This window comes from Lactuca serriola, chromosome 9 (assembly GCF_051521515.1).
Source record: "Lactuca serriola cultivar US96UC23 chromosome 9, Lser_US96UC23_V15, whole genome shotgun sequence".
Lineage (NCBI taxonomy): Eukaryota > Viridiplantae > Streptophyta > Magnoliopsida > Asterales > Asteraceae > Lactuca > Lactuca serriola.
In genome coordinates, this window is record NC_136416.1 from 22,302,567 (window position 1) to 22,321,932 (window position 19,366).

Consider the following 19,366-nt stretch of genomic DNA (forward strand, 5'->3'; position numbering starts at 1 on the left):
AATGTTTGACTGAAAAAGTCAAAATTGGATCGAGACCTTTTTTAATTGCTCCATACACCATCTCTAATTCTTCCACCCTCCTTCTCACATCTGGTTTCGATTCTTCTGCTAATGGAAACTATAATGAATCACACAATTCGTTTACAAAACAAGCAGATCTCTCGATCCCTTCAATCTCATTCAAGAGTCCACAAGCATTTCTCATCCTTTTCTTCTTCGTCTCCTTCAAACACACATATACACACATTTCCTTTTATCACATCAACTTCATCAAAAAAGATGCTATAAGGATCAGTGTATCATTAGACTTACACAACCCCACCGAACCTGGCCAAATGTAGTTCTAGAATCATTCTAGTCAGAGATGTTTTGAGTATTATTGAAGTATATCAATTGTTGAAAAATCGTGATTAAAATGAAATTTGATTGATTTTGTTACTTCTGGACGCTTTGAATGATCTCTTGCAGTGTAAAATGGCGCTCTGTCCTGTTGTTGTAGTAATGAATCGTCGCGACGTTTTGACGATACTGTTCCCGGAGGTGCGGCGGCAACCGCCGCCGTAAAAGCGGACCGACTCTTTCCTAAATGCTTGCAAACAACGCGAAGTCCGGCCGGTAAGTTGAAAGCTACAATTGAAAATGCACACATACACACACCTATTAATCGAGCCGTCTGAGATAAACAAAAGACATTCATGGTTCGCTTTCACCCTTAAAATCGATTTCAGATTCGAATTTGATTTGATATTGCATTAGGGTTTACCAGGTTTGAATCTTGAGAGATTGCCGGTTGTTGAATCTTGACTGATTCAAAATTACCACAAAACCCTCCCAAACACCGAAGCCGTCGCCTTTGTCGTCGGACTTAAGGGTTACAGACACCCATCAAAGCTCTTGTACATGAAAGGTGGGATTTTGGGTAATTATGTCGAAGCTTTCATGTTGGAGTTTCATCAGGAAATGGAAGTGTGTGTGTGTGTGTGAGAGAGAGAGAGAGAGGGGGGGGGTGGGACCCTTTAATATTAAATAATTATATATATATATTTTTTTTAAAATAAGGTACAACTTCAAAAATGGTCCCTGTGGAAGTGAAATGACAGAATTGCCCTTCACTTAACGGCCAAAAGCTAACGGAGTTAGCGAAAAGTACCATTTGTTAAAAGTTTTGAAAACACAGGGACCATCTGTGAGGTTTTTTGAACTTAGGGATTAAACTTGATATTTTTAAAAACCATAGGAACCATTTTTGAAGTTTTGTCAAATATATATTTAAACTTTTGAAAAGTAATAATATTTCCTCAGCTCAAATCATGAATAGTGTTGATAAGGGGAAAGTTCGAAAAACCATGTACCACTACCAGGGCAATTTCGTCAAGTCCGTGCCTTGCCTTGCCTTGATCCGGATCTTGAACCCTTGGCCGTATATTGATCGTTGGATCAGCACCTCATCAACCGTTAACAGTGAGACCGAATGTAGGAGAGTGGCCTTCGAAAATTTCAAAAACTCGATCGATCCCGCTGCTTCTCATTTCCTTCCAACTTTCTATCATCTGCCCAACTAAACACACCGCAGACATCGAATAATCTCTCCATCTTGCACACAACACACACACACACTGACTGTTTGCAGAGATGTCCGGTCGCCATGAAAAGGGCGTCAATGTTCAGGTCCTTCTTCGATGCAGGTACTGCGGATCTAATGCTCTATTTTCGCTTTTGTTGGTTCCTGATTTCGAGATTCCCTTTTTGATAATCTAATTCGTGTGTGGAAATATGATTGTTTGTTAGGCCTTTTAGTGATGACGAGTTAAGGAACAACGCGCCTCAGGTTGTAACGTGTAATGAGTATCAGAGAGAAGTTGCGGTTTCACAGAGTATTGCTGGGAAACAAATCGATAGGGTTTTCACCTTTGACAAGGTACCTGATTTACTAGAACACTTAAATTGATTCTTATTCTTTTCTTTTGATTTGAGGAATTTACAAATTGCATTGCATTTTAAGTTTGTGACTCGGGGATATTTACAAATTACAGACATGGTTCTGCGTTTTTATTTATTGTTTTGATGATGCATTGATCTTAACCCTAAAAGCAGTTTGATTATAAATCCACTAGCCAATGGAGTTATGTTAAATTAACTATCAAGTTATAAAATTTTAAACAAAGCAGTTGCTTTTTGAAGTACAATAACATGTCTTAGTAATTCGGTTGTTCAATTGGTGTATGTTGCTTCCTTGCTCCACTATCTAGGTGGTAGAAAGCCTTGAGGTTTAGATTCACTAGATATGTCAGTGTTGGACATACAACCGATATATCCAACTTCATCAATGAGTTCTTTGATAAGTTAATGGAAAAATCAAAAGATCTAGGAAGTCATGCCATTCAAGTCGACGAGATATAAACAAAAAATCAAAGCAAACGGACTTTAGATCAAGTAATAAATCCACAAGTGAGTGAACTAACAAGGTCTTTAAGCACAAAAACCGCCATCTACGTGAAGTTATATCGATAGTGGACTTCAGATCGAGTAATAAATCCACAAGTTGCTCAAATTTCAAAGACATGAACTCGAAAGATTCATGAATATTTAAAACAAAAATAAAAATGACACACTTTATCTAAAAGATTAATAGTAATGGTGTGGTCCTTACCACCAAGAGTACGTAAAGATCGGCATACGCTATCATTCTCTTCCTACATAAAAATAAGGACGTATAAGGTTTGACAGTATGATTCTAAAAATACTAAAAATATCAAAAAAACAAACCTTAAAACAATCCTCAATACAATAGAATATAAAATCTATTGGATCCATTCCAACATAAGCAACAAGTGTTAATGCTAGTTCATGCACCAGACACATGTTAGCATTTTTCTATGAAGGTAATTGATATACAAAAACATATGGCTTCACTTTTTCAAGTGATGAAATGAAAATTGCTTTTGATGTTGGAAATTCACCGATATTTGCTACTCATTCAATTGTTTCCTATGAATGTTATGAAGTTAGAAATCATGGAGCAATTAAATAAAATTTAGTGAATTGACAAAATTATGATTGACCTTTAGAAAAGAATGTTTCTCAGACGACACTTGAAAGAAAACTTTGGTAAAAGCTTTCAATTACACTTTTGACCATGATGCCATAACCTTAATGTTTATCTCTTTATTTTCTTTTTTGATTCCCATATGATGACTTTGGAAGTTCCATCATTGCCAGGAAAACTCAAACTTAGGTTCATGTTTTATTTCACAAGATGTACAGAAAAAGGAAAAAATATACTGCAGTGTAACGACAATGCTCTCAAGCATAAAGCCATTTTCTTTGATGTATGGAATTAAAATCTTGGCCAAGGATCCAAAACTTTCCTCCAAGTCATGCGGATAGCATCAAAAAGAAAATAGTAACTAATAAGTACGTGCAAAAGACTGCCTTTGCTTTTTTTTTAATGCCACTATTTTACCTTGAAAAAAACAACTTATGTCATTATAAAATCCAAAACCGTTATATACATGCCTTTTTGAATGATTCAGATAGAGGAAAGTTTTACATACCCGTTATAGATGAGTAATAGCCAAATACATAGTTATTGATAGCGAATAGGCATAAAAAAAATTAAAAATATTTATTATGTTCAACTACTATAGTTGTTATAAATTTATAATCAATAAAAAAAACTGAAAATATTTATTATGTTCAACTACTATAGTTATTATAAATTTATAATCAATAAATAAGGAAACAAACCATTAAACTACCTAAAAATGTTCAAAACTTCAACCCTTATCACTTTTTTTGATTTATCCTTTAAAAAGGAGAAAAAATGAAAAAAAACCCTAATGTTGCTATTTACCTCGCTATTTGTTGTTAAACACTCAATAGCAACTCTATACCTATATGCTACGCTATTCGCTACAATGACCGCTATGGTCGTTATTAACAACTATGATCAAATATTTGAGTAAGTTTGCTCATTTGCATCAACCGAGATATAACGCAATGCGTGTATTTTATCAGATCCTATAACCATTACGGTAGACCTAACACACTGCTCCAGTTATTTTACATCACAAGTAGATGCATTCGACATAAACCTAAGAATCTTAATAAATATTTTGTCCATGTAGATAAAAGATTTTAACCCTACATATCAAAAATATAAACAAAGATTGGTAATAGACGTTTAATGATGCATAAAACTAGTAAAATGACATACCAACATTGAGATATAAGGAAGAGATAACACTCATCAAATGTTCATTTGGATAGGTCAGAACTTCTAAAAGTGAATCACATAAGGATCTCACGATACTTGATTGCTCGGATTCATCATTAAGTACCACTTCACTGAAAAGTACACGGTAAAACATTTTTTTTTAAAGTATTTGAAGCCATTGTAGCAGTAGCCTCACATGTCAAAAGACCTAAAAGCACATGCAAAATAATATAATTATATAACTAATCATATCAAGAAAAAATATATCATATATATGTCTACTTGTTAAAGACTCAATGATGGAGGAATAATCACTTTTCCATTTGTTTAATATCTTCATGGTCTTTACGAATCTATGTTCGGATTTAGATTCAATGAATGAAAATATCCCCTCCATTACATGGAAAATATACACCGTTGAGAACTTGGCGGTTATACACTTTTGTAATTCTAATATGACGTTCTGCATGTCTTCGGGTTTTCTTAAACAAAGGATGAAATTTTTTAATAGATCTAACATTTGAAGAGTCTTCAAGTGTTTATTTTGATCCTTCATCATCTTTAGATTCATTTGTTGATCTTGCTCATGTTGAACCAACTTTCTCAACCGCCAACATCTAGTTTTTAAATGTATCTAACACCAACTTGGTTACATTTTCTTTGACAATAGAATTTTGAAATAACTTGAAGACCTTCAAAACATAATCTTGAGCATATTTCTAACCTGCACATTTGGCATTACGTCTTAACCTTAACCTTATGATCTTATAGTTGTGAAAGAAAGGTAGGAGCCATTTCACATAAATTTAATCCTACTATGTTTTATGGGAAAAGATAAGCAATCAACTATTATAACCATTGATTATTGTGACAAGTTCATAATATAGTAAAGAGACAATATACCTTTTGATTTTTGTTATCTATTGAATACTTGATAAGCATTGAAACCCTAATTTAAAAGTCTCCCAATCTCTCAAATCACAAAACTCCAAGAACACCTCAAACACTCGACCAATCTCAAAACCCTCAAACTCACAATCGTAACCTACAATCACTTAACCACAATCTCCGCAACCTCAGTTGCCTTGGACATTGATATAGACTTCTCAACACCATAGTCAATACAAACGCCAAAAACGAAGACATCTAAGACATTATGGGGTGATGTTAATGAAGTAATTGGCGGGTAGAGATTTAGATTTTACCATACATCGGGATAAATCTAAATCGTTGCCCGTCAATCCCCTCAATTACTTCGTTAACATCATTGATGCCCTTTTTGATTCCTCGTGTTCTCATACCCTCTCTAATGCAACCTACAACCTTTAATGTTGATGCAATGTCTAGGATGTCGTCGTTTTTGGCGTTTGTGTTGACTCTGGTTTTCGATAAGTAAGTATATATCCATGTCCAAGACGGATGAGGCCGCGAAGATTGTGGTTAAGTGTTTGCATATTTTTATTGTGAGTTTGAGGGTTTCAAGACTAGTCGAGTGTTTGAGGGTGTTGCTAGAGTTTTGTGATTTATGAGATTAGAGACCGTTAAATTAGGTTTCCAGACGTTTATCAAGTTTTCAATAGATAATAAACATCAAAATGTATATTGTCTCTTTGCTATATTGTGAATTTGTGACAATAATCAATGGTTGTAATAGTAGATTGCTTATTTTTTTTTCCATAAAGCATAGAAGGATGAAATTTCTGTGGTATGTCTCCTGCCTTTCATAAGGTTAAGACTTAATATACATGTTAGAAAATATGCTTAAGATTGTGTTTTGAAGCTCTTCACATGTTGGATTTATTGAAAAATTTCATCCCTTTAACAAAACTTAATATGTAGGAAGTTATATTAAAATTACAAAAATGTATAACTGCCAAATTTTCAACGGTATATATTTTAGATGTAATGGAGGAGGTACTTGCATTCATTGAAACTGAATCCAAACATACATTCGTAAAGACTATAAAGATATTAAACAAATGGAAAAGTGATTATTCCTTAGTCATTGAGTCTATAACAGGTATATATGATATATTTTTTCTTGATATGATTAGTTATATGATTATATTATTTTGTATGTGCTTTTAGGTTTTTTGACATGTAAGGCTCCTGCAAGGGCTTCAAATACTTTAACCCTACATATGCATCATTAAGCGCCTATTATTAATCTTTGTTTGTATTTTTGATATGTAGGGTTAAAATCTTTTATATACATGGACAAGAAATTTATGAAGATTTTTAGGCTTATGTCAAATGCATCTACTTGTGATGTAAAACAGTTGGAGTAGTATATCGGGTCTGTCGTAATGGTTATGGGGCCTGATGAAGCGTCCCATAAATAGTGAAAGAAAATTTTCATTTTTGGATTAATAAATCAGTAATACATATCATTTCCATAAAATCAAGGTAGTCAAGATATAACAAAAACATCATTAAATCAAAGAATACGAAAACATGCGGTGTGTGCTCTGCAATCATCTCGAGCTCTTCCATTTTTGAAAAAACAAAGCATCTGAAACATAAACGAAAAATCATAAGCACAAAGCTTAGTGAGTTCCCCAAGATACTTCATACCATACATACAAATAAACACGTAATGGTCCCCGCCCTGTCATTGGGCCTCACTCGGCATCGTACCCCGTCCGGTAGTGGGCCCTGTTCGGCATCGGACCCCTTTCAATAATAGATTGGGCCCCGCCTAGCTTACATATAACATATATCAAGTAAACATATACACATGCAATAATCACAAAGATACATAACATACAAAATGGTCATTGGGTCCTGCCCGGTAAGCACATAAACACATAACACATGCAAGAGTCATGCAGACATCTAGTATACTAACATAGCATAAACATTGGCCGGCATTGGTGCCTTCGACCCGCTAAACTTAGTGAGGAGACTCGCCTCGCACTGTTGAATCTCGCAGATAATCTCTGGCTGCAGGCTAACCGATCCCTGAGCTATCAAAACAACACTTAATCAACATTTGGGTCCCAATCCATACCCATAAATCAATTACTAGGGTAAATGACCAATTTGCCCCTCACCTACATTTGGACCAAGACTTGGGCCAAAACCTAATAATCCATAAGGCCCAAATACCAAAAACTACCCAAGGCCTAATCCATGGCCGAATTTTCCAAATTGGGCCCAAATCCATAGTGGGCCTCCACAAATAGATATCAACCCAAAATCTGATGGCCCAACATTACCCAAAACAACAAAGCCTAAAAGATGGCCCAAACTGAAGCCCAAATACCGAAATCCCACTTTGCTAAGTACGCGGGGCGTACTTAGCTTGTACGCTAAGCGTACTGGCTTAAGAGCTTGTATGCTCATCGTACTCCTCCTATTTTGACCAACTCTCAATTCTAGCTCTTAATCCATTAAGCCAAGACGTCCAAAACCTCAAAATGGCTAAATATAAGTGACTTGATCCATAAAGTCGAAGGCTTTAGGCCTTTGCACGGCTTAATGAAGCCTAACACCAAAAATGAACTCCAAATGTCAAAATCACTCCAAAATGTCTAAAAAAACTTCTTAATACCTTAAGACCTTAGTCCAAACCTTCAGATCTAATTCAAAGGGACTTCTTAAGTCTTTAGCATGACTTAATTGGACCCAAATCAAAACCCTAAGTCCCAGGCTTCACCAAAAGATTACCAAATCATGCATGGAAGGTTTACACTCATCATGATCCAAACTTTATGACTCCATATCCCCAACAAGGGCTAAATATAAAGCTCAAAGGTTCTGGAGTTACTTCTACTCACAAGAACCACCACAAAGGGACCAAAATCATAACAAAGTGTCACCTAGCTAGATCTATAAGAAAGAGTTGTCAAGGTTGAGACTTTATACCTCCAGAAGTTAGATCTAGTTGAATAAAGTCTGGATCCAAAAGCTCGTGACTCTTCAAAAAGTTCCTTCTTCCTCTTTAAGCACCAAAAACACACATAAATTACTTTGAAGCTCAAGAATCACTCAAATAGGGGCTAAGGGGTCGATTTCTAGGGTTTAGAGAGATGGAGGCTGAAGATATTAGGGTTAGGTTATGAAATAAGGAGCTTAAATAGGGTCCAAGACCCTAAAATAGGGTTTTGGTCTGATTTGAGTACGCCCAGCGTACTCCGTAGAGTACCCGCGACCATCCTGATTTGTACACCCAGCGTACGCTGAGGTACTCCTTGTGTACTGCCCTTTTCACTAGTACGTTGCGTGTACACCTGTGTACGCTCCGCGTACCCGGCTAATCCTTAAAACCACCAAACTTCCGAAGGCCATAACTTCTTCGTTATAAGTTTATTTCCAACGAACTTTATATCCATGGAAAAGTGACGAGAAGCCCTACACTTCTATCAACTCACCTTTGCCTAAGAACTTTCCAAACGAAAACCCAAAATTCATAAAGGACTGAATTATCAAATTACGATTATACCATTGGACTCCGAAACACAAATGTACGTCCGGATCACTTAGACTATAACAACCACATCCAAAAAGGGTCAAATCATGTCTTCCCCAAGGCCCAAAGCCTTATGATGACTGATGACCGGGCCACGACCCCGAGCAATGAAACGCTTCTAAACCGACTGATGAAATACACACATTGTAGTACCCCCCCCCCCCTCAAAATGTATATAACGGTTTGGATTTTACAATAACATAAGTTTTTTTTTCAAGGTAAAAGGATGGCATTAAAAAGAAAGCAACTGCAGTCTTTTGCGCGTACTTGTTGGGAGTTACTATTTTTCTTTTGATGCTATCCGCATGACTAGGAGGAAAGTTTTGGATCATTGGCCAAGATTTTAATTCCATACATCAAAGAAAATGGCTCTATGCTTGAGAGCATTGTCGTTGCACTGCCGGTGAAAAGTAATTCTAATTATATTGTTATTCTAGATGCTTCTTTTTAACTTTTTTATAGCATCCTGTGAAGCAAAACATGAACCTAAGTTTGAGTTTCCCTGACAATGATGGAACTTCCAAAGTTATAGATAAGGGTGTAAGTGAGCCCTTGAGCTTAAGATAAGGCTCATTTATTAAACAAGCTCGGGCCTAAGTGTAACACCAAAAATCTGGAAGGCCGAGAAAGGAAAGGAAACCTTAATTTTAAAGGACGACTCGGCGAGTCTGAGCGGGATCCGGGTCGAGGAGTAAGTGACCGACTTGGCAAGTCGGCCAAGGGGACTCGGCGAGTCTGGTCTGTGCGAGGAAAACCCTAAATTCGGGACTCGGAGCCTATTTAAGCGCCTCATTCTCTTTCCTAGGGTTCCTTTACTGCCTCTCTAACCCAGAACACCAAACCCTAGCCGCCATATCCATTGATTGAGCCAATTGTTGTGTTGAAGAGTGCATTAAAGCTTGGAGAAGGAAGAAGGATCTTGGAGGTGCAAGAAGGGACTATAGATCTGGGATTGGGAAGGTATTTCGGAGCATTTGGAGGTAACAAACTAGTTCTTGGACTCTTTTGCACCTAGATCTATGTGTAAGTTTTGGGGCTTTTTAGCCATAAAGGCATCCATTTGAGTTAGAAGCCAGATCTGAAGTTGCTACTTCGGATCTAAGCTTATTATGGTCTTGAGAAGCATAAAGTATCCGTCCTTGAGTTGATTATGGAGCCCCTTTGCCTTAAACCCTAGTTTATGGTGTATTTTGCCTAGATCTCCTTCTCTACGCGTAAAGTTTGCAACTTTATGTGAGGAATAGGCTTGGGAATGGTAGATCTACAGTTTGGAGTCCATGCATGACTCAAAATTCCTCTGCATGTATGAAGATCTGAATGGACTCGGCGAGTCCTTTGAGTGGACTCGGCGAGTAGCATGAAGATTTGGAGGAACTCGACGAGTGGGATGAACAGCTCGTCGAGTTGGAAGAACAACTCGGCGAGTCTGTTCTTTGACTCGGCGAGTTAGGTCGTGAAATCCCAAACCCTTCGAGTTGAGACTCGAATCAGTGAGTCGAGTGGAGACTCGGTGAGTTGGAGAGGTCAGGACTCGGAAATCGGTAGACTCGGCGAGTCATGGACTGACTCGGCGAGTCGAGTCGCGAATGGAAGGACTCTGAACATATGAACTCGGCGAGTCAGTAGGGGGACTCGGCGAGTAGGGTTGACCTGGAATGTTGACTTTGACCAGAGTTGACTTGGTTGTCTTTCGGGGGTCGGTTAGACTCAGTGTTGCATTGATATTGGTAGCTCGGTGAGCGAGTGGAGCAGGAGTTCAGAGAGTTGCTGGGCAGCAGCTAATGGGATCATCAGCTAGTGCAGGTGAGTTTCCCTTTGTCTGAATGGGTCTAAGGCCCCAATGCCAGCCCATGTAGTTATGAGTAGAAGACCCGGGGGTTAGCCCTAGGCACAGTATGCTAGTATGATTTTCAGGACGAGGTCCAATGATAGCGGGCGGGTGCCCAAGGATTGGTTTGTATGATAGTTTATACTTGTTGTCTGTGTGATACATGTATGTGCTTGGTAGGGAGGTGAGTGTGGGCGAGGTCCTGTATCTCACCAATAGCAGAGTGTGGATGGTGTTCCACATCTCATTAGCAGCAGAGCAGGGGCGAGACCCAAGTTAGGGAAGGAGTGAGTGTGGGCTGGGCCTGTGTCTCACTATCAGTAGGAGCATGGACGGGGTTCCATGTCTCATCAGTAGCAGGACAAGGGCGAGGCCCAGGATAGGCGAGGCCTTAGGACATGATCCATTGTATATGTTTAGCTTATGTTTTGCAGTATGATTATGTGCTATTATATGTTAGCGGACGAGGCCCTGTGACAGGCGAGGCGTAAGTGAAGCAGATCTGTAACCGAGCGGGGCTCGAAGCCAGGCGAAGCCTGGAGCGGCGGGGCCGCTGTATTGGGCGAGGCCCAGGATAGCGGGTGTGGTCCAATATGTGCAGTATGTGGTTATGCATGGTATGTGGTAGGGTGGGGAACTCACTAAGCTTCGTGCTTACGGTTTTCAGTTTTGGTTTCAGGTACTTCCGGTAGCGGAGGGAAGAGCTCGGGGTGATCGCATGGCACACACCATAGATTAGACAGCCTGAGAATGTTTACTCTGATAATGAACTTGTGTTTTGGAAATTGATACTCTGATTATGTTTGGATTGATGGTTTTGCTTTAAGTAATGTTTTATTAAAAAAAAAATTTAGTCTTGAATTTTGGGACGTTACACTAAGCTTCTGTTACCGAGTTCGATTAGGCTTGCAAGCCTAATTAAGTAAAGCTTTTTTAATATCTTTTAATCGACTCATTTACTTCTTTTTTTTTCCAATTCTATTTTCAAAGCATACATTTACACTAGCTATCCAATATTTTGTATCGAGTAGTGAAGTTGCATCAATGAAGATTTGTTTATTTCTAGTCTTCTTTAATTTGAGAGTTTATAGACATTAAATCTGTGGAATGTATCAATGTATGTTTTGATTTTGGATTATTCACTTGAATGTATGATAAACAATCAAATGAGCTCAAAAACCCAAGGCTGTCAAGATCGAGATCGAGATCCTAAGATCCCACAAAATAAAATATAATTTTAATTTATAATATTTAATCATGAAAAATATTTCAAACATTTAATTTTTCGTTCAAAAGCTATAAAAACTTTAAAAATTTAGTCATAAGTCACAATAAAAAAAATGATAAATGGTAGATTGGTAAAGGGTAAAAGACATAAAATGGTAAAAAAAATTCATTTGCAAAAACAAAAAAAGAAAATCAAAGGAAGATAGGATCGGATCGGATCTTGATCCTACCCCAAATACGATCATTTTATGATCCGGATCGTTTTTCATACCTAGGATGGTACGATCTTACAATTAGGATTGCGATTTTGACAACCATGCAAAAACCATAAACGAACTCGAATCGAGCCTAGGCTCGTTTAGGCTCACATAACAAACAAAACGAGCATGAGAAGAGCCGAGCTCGAGTTTGTTATTTTTCTCACAAACCAAGCATGAGCTTTGAAACTAGGCTCGAAACGAGCCGAGCTCGAGCCCAAATACATATAAACGAGCTCAAGCTGAGTTTGGTTATGTTTGTGCTCGATTCGGTTCATTTACACCCCTAGTTATAGATATGGGAATCGAAAAAGAAAATGCAAAGAGAAACATCAAGGTTATGACATCATGGTCAGAGACGTTATTGAATGCTTGAGAAGCGTGCTTTCTAAAGATCAATTATAATTTTGTTAATTCACCAAATTATATTTATTTACTCTCTGGTTTCTGACTTCATATATAATACACATTCACAGGAAACGATTGGATGCTTAGCAAACATTGATGAATTTTGCAACATCAAAAGCAATTTTCATTTCATCGCTTGAAAAAATGAAGTCGGATGTTTCTGTATATCAATCACAACTAACATCAACACTTGTTAGTGATGTTGGAATGGATCCAATTGATTTTATATACTGCTGTATTCACGTTTGGTTTTTTTTGATGTTTTTAGTATTTTTGGAATCGAACTTTATATACCCTTATTTTTATATAGAAAGAGGATGAGAAACGTATGCCAATGTTTACATACTCTTGGTGGTAAGGACCACACCATTACTATTACTCTTCTTGATAATGTGTCTCATTTTTATTTTTGTTTTAAATATTCAGGAATCTTTTGAGTTCATGTCTTTGAAATTTGAGCAACTTGTGGATTTATTAATTGATCTGAAGTCCCCTATCCATATAACTTCACTTAGATGACGGTTTTTGTGCTTAAAGATTTTGTTAGTTCACTCATTTTTAAGGTAATATTCTCTTCTAGTGTGATTTATTTATATACCATGTCAAATTCCCTCTAATAGTTTTCTTTGCTAATGAATTTCTTCTGTAGAGAACTTGTGATGGAGAGAACAGGTATGGCTTTTGGATGCTGAATGAAATCATTGTGAGACACTAAAAAATGTAAGATGTAGCTTTAAGCAAATTTCTTCATTTCATTAAGTTGTTTTTCTTATAATCTATCTATTCTATCTTTCTCTTATAATAAACAGATCCTAACCTTGCCACATGTCTCTTTTCTAATCTCCATTTCGCCGCCTGTCATCATTTTAACCTATCTTAAAATTGTTCCCGCCATAACCAATTAATATCCGAGGTTTAAGTTCAAACACCAGGTACTTTGAATGAATGTACAAAGCTTTTTCTGGATTTGTTATCATCTTTTTGTTTTTTGTTGCTGTATTGCTACTAAAGTATTTCAGGTGTTGGATTGTTGTTTTCATGTTTAAGATTTGGTGTTTGTGTTATGCTTTTCATGCATTATGTTTCTGTTCTATCCAAAATGTGCAACATTATATTTCGGTTTTTTATTGATTTTAATCTTTTCTATCTAATAAAAATAGCTATAATTTACAGTAAGCGTTCCTGTCAATACTTAGTTGAAAAGAAATAGTAAGAAAAACTTATAAATTTTAATTGACAAACTTAATTATAACTATTTTTGAGTGTTTTGATTGCAAAAAATGTTATCCTACACATACCACATAACCTGATGCAATTAATTTGTTAACTACCAAAAAGTTAATAAACATTTAGCATATTTAATAAATCCTAAGTAATTTTTTTTTTCCTGAATCCTTTTCATCTTCAACGGATGCAAGTTAACCCCCATTTTTGCTTTCTAATATATGACTTTTTATCCTATCTACCCTGAAATAGCAATATACCTTTCTTGGCCTTCCAAATTTTGGGTGTTACAAAATAAGTGTAAAAAAGAAATGTTAGATAAAGCTGATATCTATGGATGATGTTTTAGTAGTTGAAACGAGGTTTCCGAATATATAAAGAATGTCGAAATCCGAGTTATAACGAAAAAGTTATGATATGTCGAAGTTTCGCGACAGAACCGGCACGGCGTTAAATGACGTAAAATACGAAGTTAAGATAGAGCGATATTTAGCCCTAGTGATCTAAACAAGTTGTAGAGTTCATTAAACCGAGAGCGTGCATAAAAAAGAATGCCCAAATCTGACTTCGTATGAGGAAGTTATGATTTTTCTAAGTTTTGACTAAGTAGTATGCAACCCGAATACTCGATTTGAGACCGAACGGTTTTTAGCCGAAACAATCTAAACGAGAATCGAAGATCTCGTTAGTAGTAGCAAAACGATGAAAAGATAGGCAAAAACGGACGTCGGATGAAGAAGTTATGAATTTATAACGGAGTTTTCCTGTCCCGGCCTACTAAAAATAAATAATAAAAAATAAAATCAAAATTAGTCGAAGGAGTCTAAACGAAAGTTGTAGAACATAGTCTCACCTATGCGTGGATATAAAGAACGTCGAAAACTGAGCTCGCATTCGAAAGTTATGAGTTTTTGAAGATCGTGGCACGCATACCAAAGCTTATCCGAAGCGTACGCCCAGCGTAATCCCAGACCCAGCAGCCTATAAATAGAAACTGAGATCAGCCGTTTTCTTTGCTCATTTTCTTTCTTCTCTCTAGTTTTTGCCTCGATTTGCGTGCCAATTATATCCCGAAGCCCCAGTACCGTTACCAAGTCCCGAAGCAAGTTCCAAATTTCGAAGATCCCGAGAAGTGAGATTCCCAAGCCAAAGCTCTGCCCGCGAGGAGCCCGGTTTTTGTGAAGATCTTACAGATCTACTAACTACTATTCCGAGGACATCCTGACTATCCCTAGTCCTGCTAATGATTCCTCATCCTGATTTCTCAAAACCATCCCTCAGTCATCGAATACTGCATTAACCTCGACATCTTATATCCTTGATATACTTAGCGTTTTGTCGAGGAATTCATTGGCTTTGTTCCCAAACCAACCGTCTACTAATCCGGACACATGAAACTATAGTTGGGAAGTTTCCAAACTTCCAACTCCTGAATCTACACAACCCTGTATGTTGTCTCTGCCACTGGCTACTAACATTGAAGCATCTCTTGCTAACCGTTCTCAAGGTCCTCATTCCGACTCACTAGAGTCCTACAGGCGATCCTCCAATCCTGGATTCCCAACCAGCTACTAACCATCTCGATTTCATGAACTAACTGTTGGGAAGTTCCTCAAACTCCCAATCCTGAACTCCTCAATACATCCATCGCTGTGCTACTATCTTTTCTTCTCAAAGGTCGCGTACTCATTCTGGGTCTACGTGCTCTTATCCTTGTATACTCGGAGGGTTCTCCCCCACTTGGATCCGGCTAACTCCTTACTGCTCACTAGTCGAAAGGATTCCCAACCTTCCTTCCATGAAAAGAACAATCCGCTGCCCGTGAAACATCCCAAAAATCACGACTAAAATTTTCTTTTAAAAAAACATTACTAAAACCATATTCATAAAAACCGTATCATAAATCATAACATAATTTCGTAGCATTAATTCGAAATACAAACTTATTATCAGAGTAAAACATCCCAGGCTAGCTGACTATGGTGTGTGCACTGCAATCTTCCCGAGCTCCTCCTTTGAAAACTAAGTACCTGAAACCAAAAACTAAAACTGTAAGCACGAAGCTTAGTGAGCTCCCCCAAACCACTACATACCATACAATAACATATATAGCACATACTGGGCCATGCCCACTGCATCGGACCGAGGTCCGGACTAACTGGGGCCTTGCCCCCTACATCGGACCGAAGTCCGGAAACTGACTGGGACCTTGTCCCCTGCATCGGACCGAAGTCCGGACTAACTGGGGCCTTGCCCCCTGCATCGGACCGAAGTCCGGAAACTGACTGAACATAGCATAGCATAACATATCAACTAACATAAACACATATACTGCATATTGTATCGGGCCGTTGCTCGGAACACATAACACATAACACATAACACACAAATCCTGTCTGAGCCACGAAGGCATCAAAAATACTAACTACTGCATCAGACCGAAGTCCGGAAACTACTGCTAACTGAACGGGCCAACATTGTGGCCTTAGACCCGTTCCTACTGGAAGGAAACTCACCTCGTAAACTGGCTGCTGAGTGTATGGATCTGGAAGCTACCTGCTGCTGCTCCGGTATCTCCCCGGCTACAATTCCACAAATACACTCAATCAAATACTAATAACTGCATTGGGGTAAAATGACTCTTTTACCCCTGGCTAAAGTCAACTCTCCCGGTCAAAGTCAACTTATAGTTGACCTGACTCGCCGAGTTGGGCCGCCAACTCGCCGAGTCCCTACTCTCACTTCTCAACCCTGCTCGCTGCTACTCGTCGAGTATGGCATCAACTCGACGAGTTCCCTTTCGATTCCAAAACTCAGGCTATTTGCATCTGACTCGCCGAGTCTCCAAGCTCAGAACTTCCCTCAATCCGCGACCTAACTCGCCGAGTCACCCCGAGACTCGCCGAGTCCAACAACTCTGAGTCCACTCGTACCCAACTCACCGAGTCATCCCTTGACTCACCGATTTTCGACTCAACCAGAAAATATTGGGACTCTTCGATAAGACTCGCCGAGTCCAAGAACAGACTCGCCGAGTCTAAGGCTATCTTCAAACTACTCGCCGAGTTGTTCATCCAACTCGTCGAGTTCCAGCTCATCTTCAAGAAACTCATCGAGTCTACCCATGTGACTCGTCGAGTACCACCGGTCTGAATTCATACAGAAGCATTCCAGGCCATGCAATTGATCCAAAACATAAATCTAGCCTCCTAAAACCCATCCATCACGTAAAGTGGCAAACTTTACGTGAATCCAAAGAGATCTAGGCCTTATACACTTTAGAGCTAGGGTTTGGGACATGATGGCTTCACTAAGCACTCAAACACAGGGACTTTAATGCACTCTAGACCTTCCCCATTCCAGATCTGAGGTAGCAACCTCAGATCTAACCTCCAAACTCCAAAACATACCAAGATAAGCTCCCCATAAACCCCAAAATGATGAATCCATATGAGTAACAGCCCAAGAACGAGATATTACCTCAAAAGAACGCCCCAACTGCAATGAAACTCGAATCCAAGCAAACCCCCTTGCTCCAAGCCTCCAAACTCCCAAGATTCCTTTAACAATTACCCCTCAAGCTCCCAAATGCACTTTGATCCACTCACACACGAATGCTAAGGGTTTCTGGACTTGAGGTTGAGTAAAGAGGCTAAGGGAATGGATGTTAAGTTCTTTATATAGGGCTCAAACCCGAGAATTAGGGTTTTCTTCACTCAGCACTTACTCGCCGAGTCCATCTTTGGACTCGCCGAGTAGGCCACTTGACACGCGACCAAAGTCGCGACCCTACTCGCCGAGTCCATCCATGGACTCGCCGAGTTGCCCTTCAAAATTTACACTTTTAGCCCTTCAACTCTACTCTTGATATTTCGGGATGTTACAATACTCCCCCACTTAAATTAGGCTTCGTCCTCGAAGCCTACGACAACTCATCTCCAAAAATGCTCCCACAACACGCCACCTGGCTTTAACCGGACCAGGTCCCTCAAGGCATACCCATCAAAACTCGAACTCACTTTCTCTTTCCTCGCGGTGTCCTGACCACCGTCTCAAACCGGGTACCGGCTTTACCCTCCGATAACCACGCACAACAACTGAGTACCACTCATGATGCAACACTGCTTCAAATCACAACCATTACTCGATCCATATGAGCTATAAATAACTATGCACTACCCGATTTCCGATCCGAGTCCAACTCTATCCATTCCATGCTGACAGAAAGACACACTCTTCAGAGCAACTCCCATGAATTCTCTTCTTGCAATCGCATGCACATGCCGAACTAGCTCTAGCACCCTCGGGTTAGGAAAACCCATCACACTGACGACCCTTAAAACATCCCTCGGGATGAACCACTGCTACACAATTCCTTCACCGAAAACAAGCTGGGAATCCAAAACTCCATACCTGCATACTCGCACTGCTACTGACTGAAAATTCTGCTATTCCAAATCTGGCTTTCGGATGAACTGAGACCACCTAGGTCCAGTTAATAAGGATGAACTTGCAGTCTGACACAAAATTAATACTGCCCAAAAATACTGTAAACATCTGAACACTGAACTGCCTGGAACACTGAACTGCCTGAAGCACTGAACTACCTGAAACACTGAACTGCCTGAAACACTAGACTGCCTGCATCACTAAACTGCCTGAAACACTGAACTGCCTGCATCACTGAACTGCCTGAAACACTGAACTGCCCGCAACACTGAACTGCCTGAAACACTGAACTGCTTGCAACACTGAACTGCCTGAAACACTGCACTGCCTGAAACACTAGACTGCCTGAAACACTGAACTGTCTGAAGCATTGAACTGCCTGAAACACTGAACTGCCTGAAACACTGAACTGTCTGAAGCACTGAACTGCCTGAAGCACTGAACTGCCTGAAACACTAAACTGCCTGCACGAAACCTTTCTTTAGAACTAGCTTCCACTAATCATCCTGCTACTGTGGTCTTAACGACCTCCCGATCCAACCGACTGGTTCCAATCGTCAACAAATCCAAGACTATAATAATGGCTCCCAGGCTAATGGTAGCCCTTAACATACATGAATCCCAATGGTTCACTGCTTCCCTGATCTCATGACTGTGTTGACGATCCATCTGCCGCATGGCTGGCTCAACCATGACTAAACTCTGGAAAATTCGAAATCCAACCCGTGGACTTCTATATGCTCGCTGCTGCACACGAACTGGTGGGTACTACTGCTTCCCCCCCCCCTTTTGGCGTCCAGATAACGCACTCATGCTGTCTACTAACCTGGCGAATGCTACGGCTACACCCGTAGACCTATAACTCCCTAATACTGTAAGGCTGCTAGTGAACGCTACGACTACCTTCGCAGACTTACATCACTCTACTACTATCTGGCTGCTAGTGAATGCTACAGCTACCTCCGCAGGCTTACATCACTCTACTACTATCTGACTGCTAGTGAATGCTACGGCTACCCCCGCAGGTTTACAACATTACTACTACTATCTGGCTGCTAGTGAATGCTACGGCTACCTCCGCAGGCTTACATCACTCTACTACTATCTGACTGCTAGAGAATGCTACGTCTACCTCCGCAGGCTTACATCACTCTACTACTATCTGACTGCTAGTGAACGCTACGGCTACCCCCGCAGGCTTACAACACTACTACTACTATCTTACTGCTTACTAGTCACTATTCCGAGGACTTCCTGACTATCCCTAGCTCTGCTAGCAATTCCTC

At 39.3% G+C, this 19,366-nt stretch overlaps 1 protein-coding gene across 7 annotated transcripts; it reads left to right on the forward strand.

The window, feature by feature from the left end:
• The first annotated feature begins 1,378 nt into the window (after positions 1-1,378).
• Positions 1,379-13,453, forward strand: LOC145073148 (kinesin-like protein KIN-5C). 7 transcript variants are annotated; one of them, XR_013691254.1, is made up of 6 exons: positions 1,396-1,685; positions 1,789-1,918; positions 12,476-12,761; positions 12,834-12,970; positions 13,057-13,127; positions 13,217-13,453. XR_013691254.1 is itself a non-coding variant. In XM_079019708.1 (4 exons), exons 1-4 carry the CDS (start codon positions 1,633-1,635, stop codon positions 6,456-6,458), a joined length of 324 nt encoding a protein of 107 aa, XP_078875834.1. In that variant the 5' UTR covers positions 1,387-1,632; the 3' UTR covers positions 6,459-10,969. The 7 variants fall into 7 exon arrangements, 2 of the variants coding, with proteins under 2 accessions (XP_078875834.1, XP_078875835.1); XR_013691253.1 differs by lacking the exon at positions 12,476-12,761 and having other exon boundaries at positions 1,393-1,685; XR_013691257.1 differs by lacking the exons at positions 12,476-12,761; positions 12,834-12,970; positions 13,057-13,127; positions 13,217-13,453 and adding exons at positions 10,976-11,132; positions 11,195-11,376 and having other exon boundaries at positions 1,379-1,685.
• Positions 13,454-19,366: the final 5,913 nt, after the last annotated feature.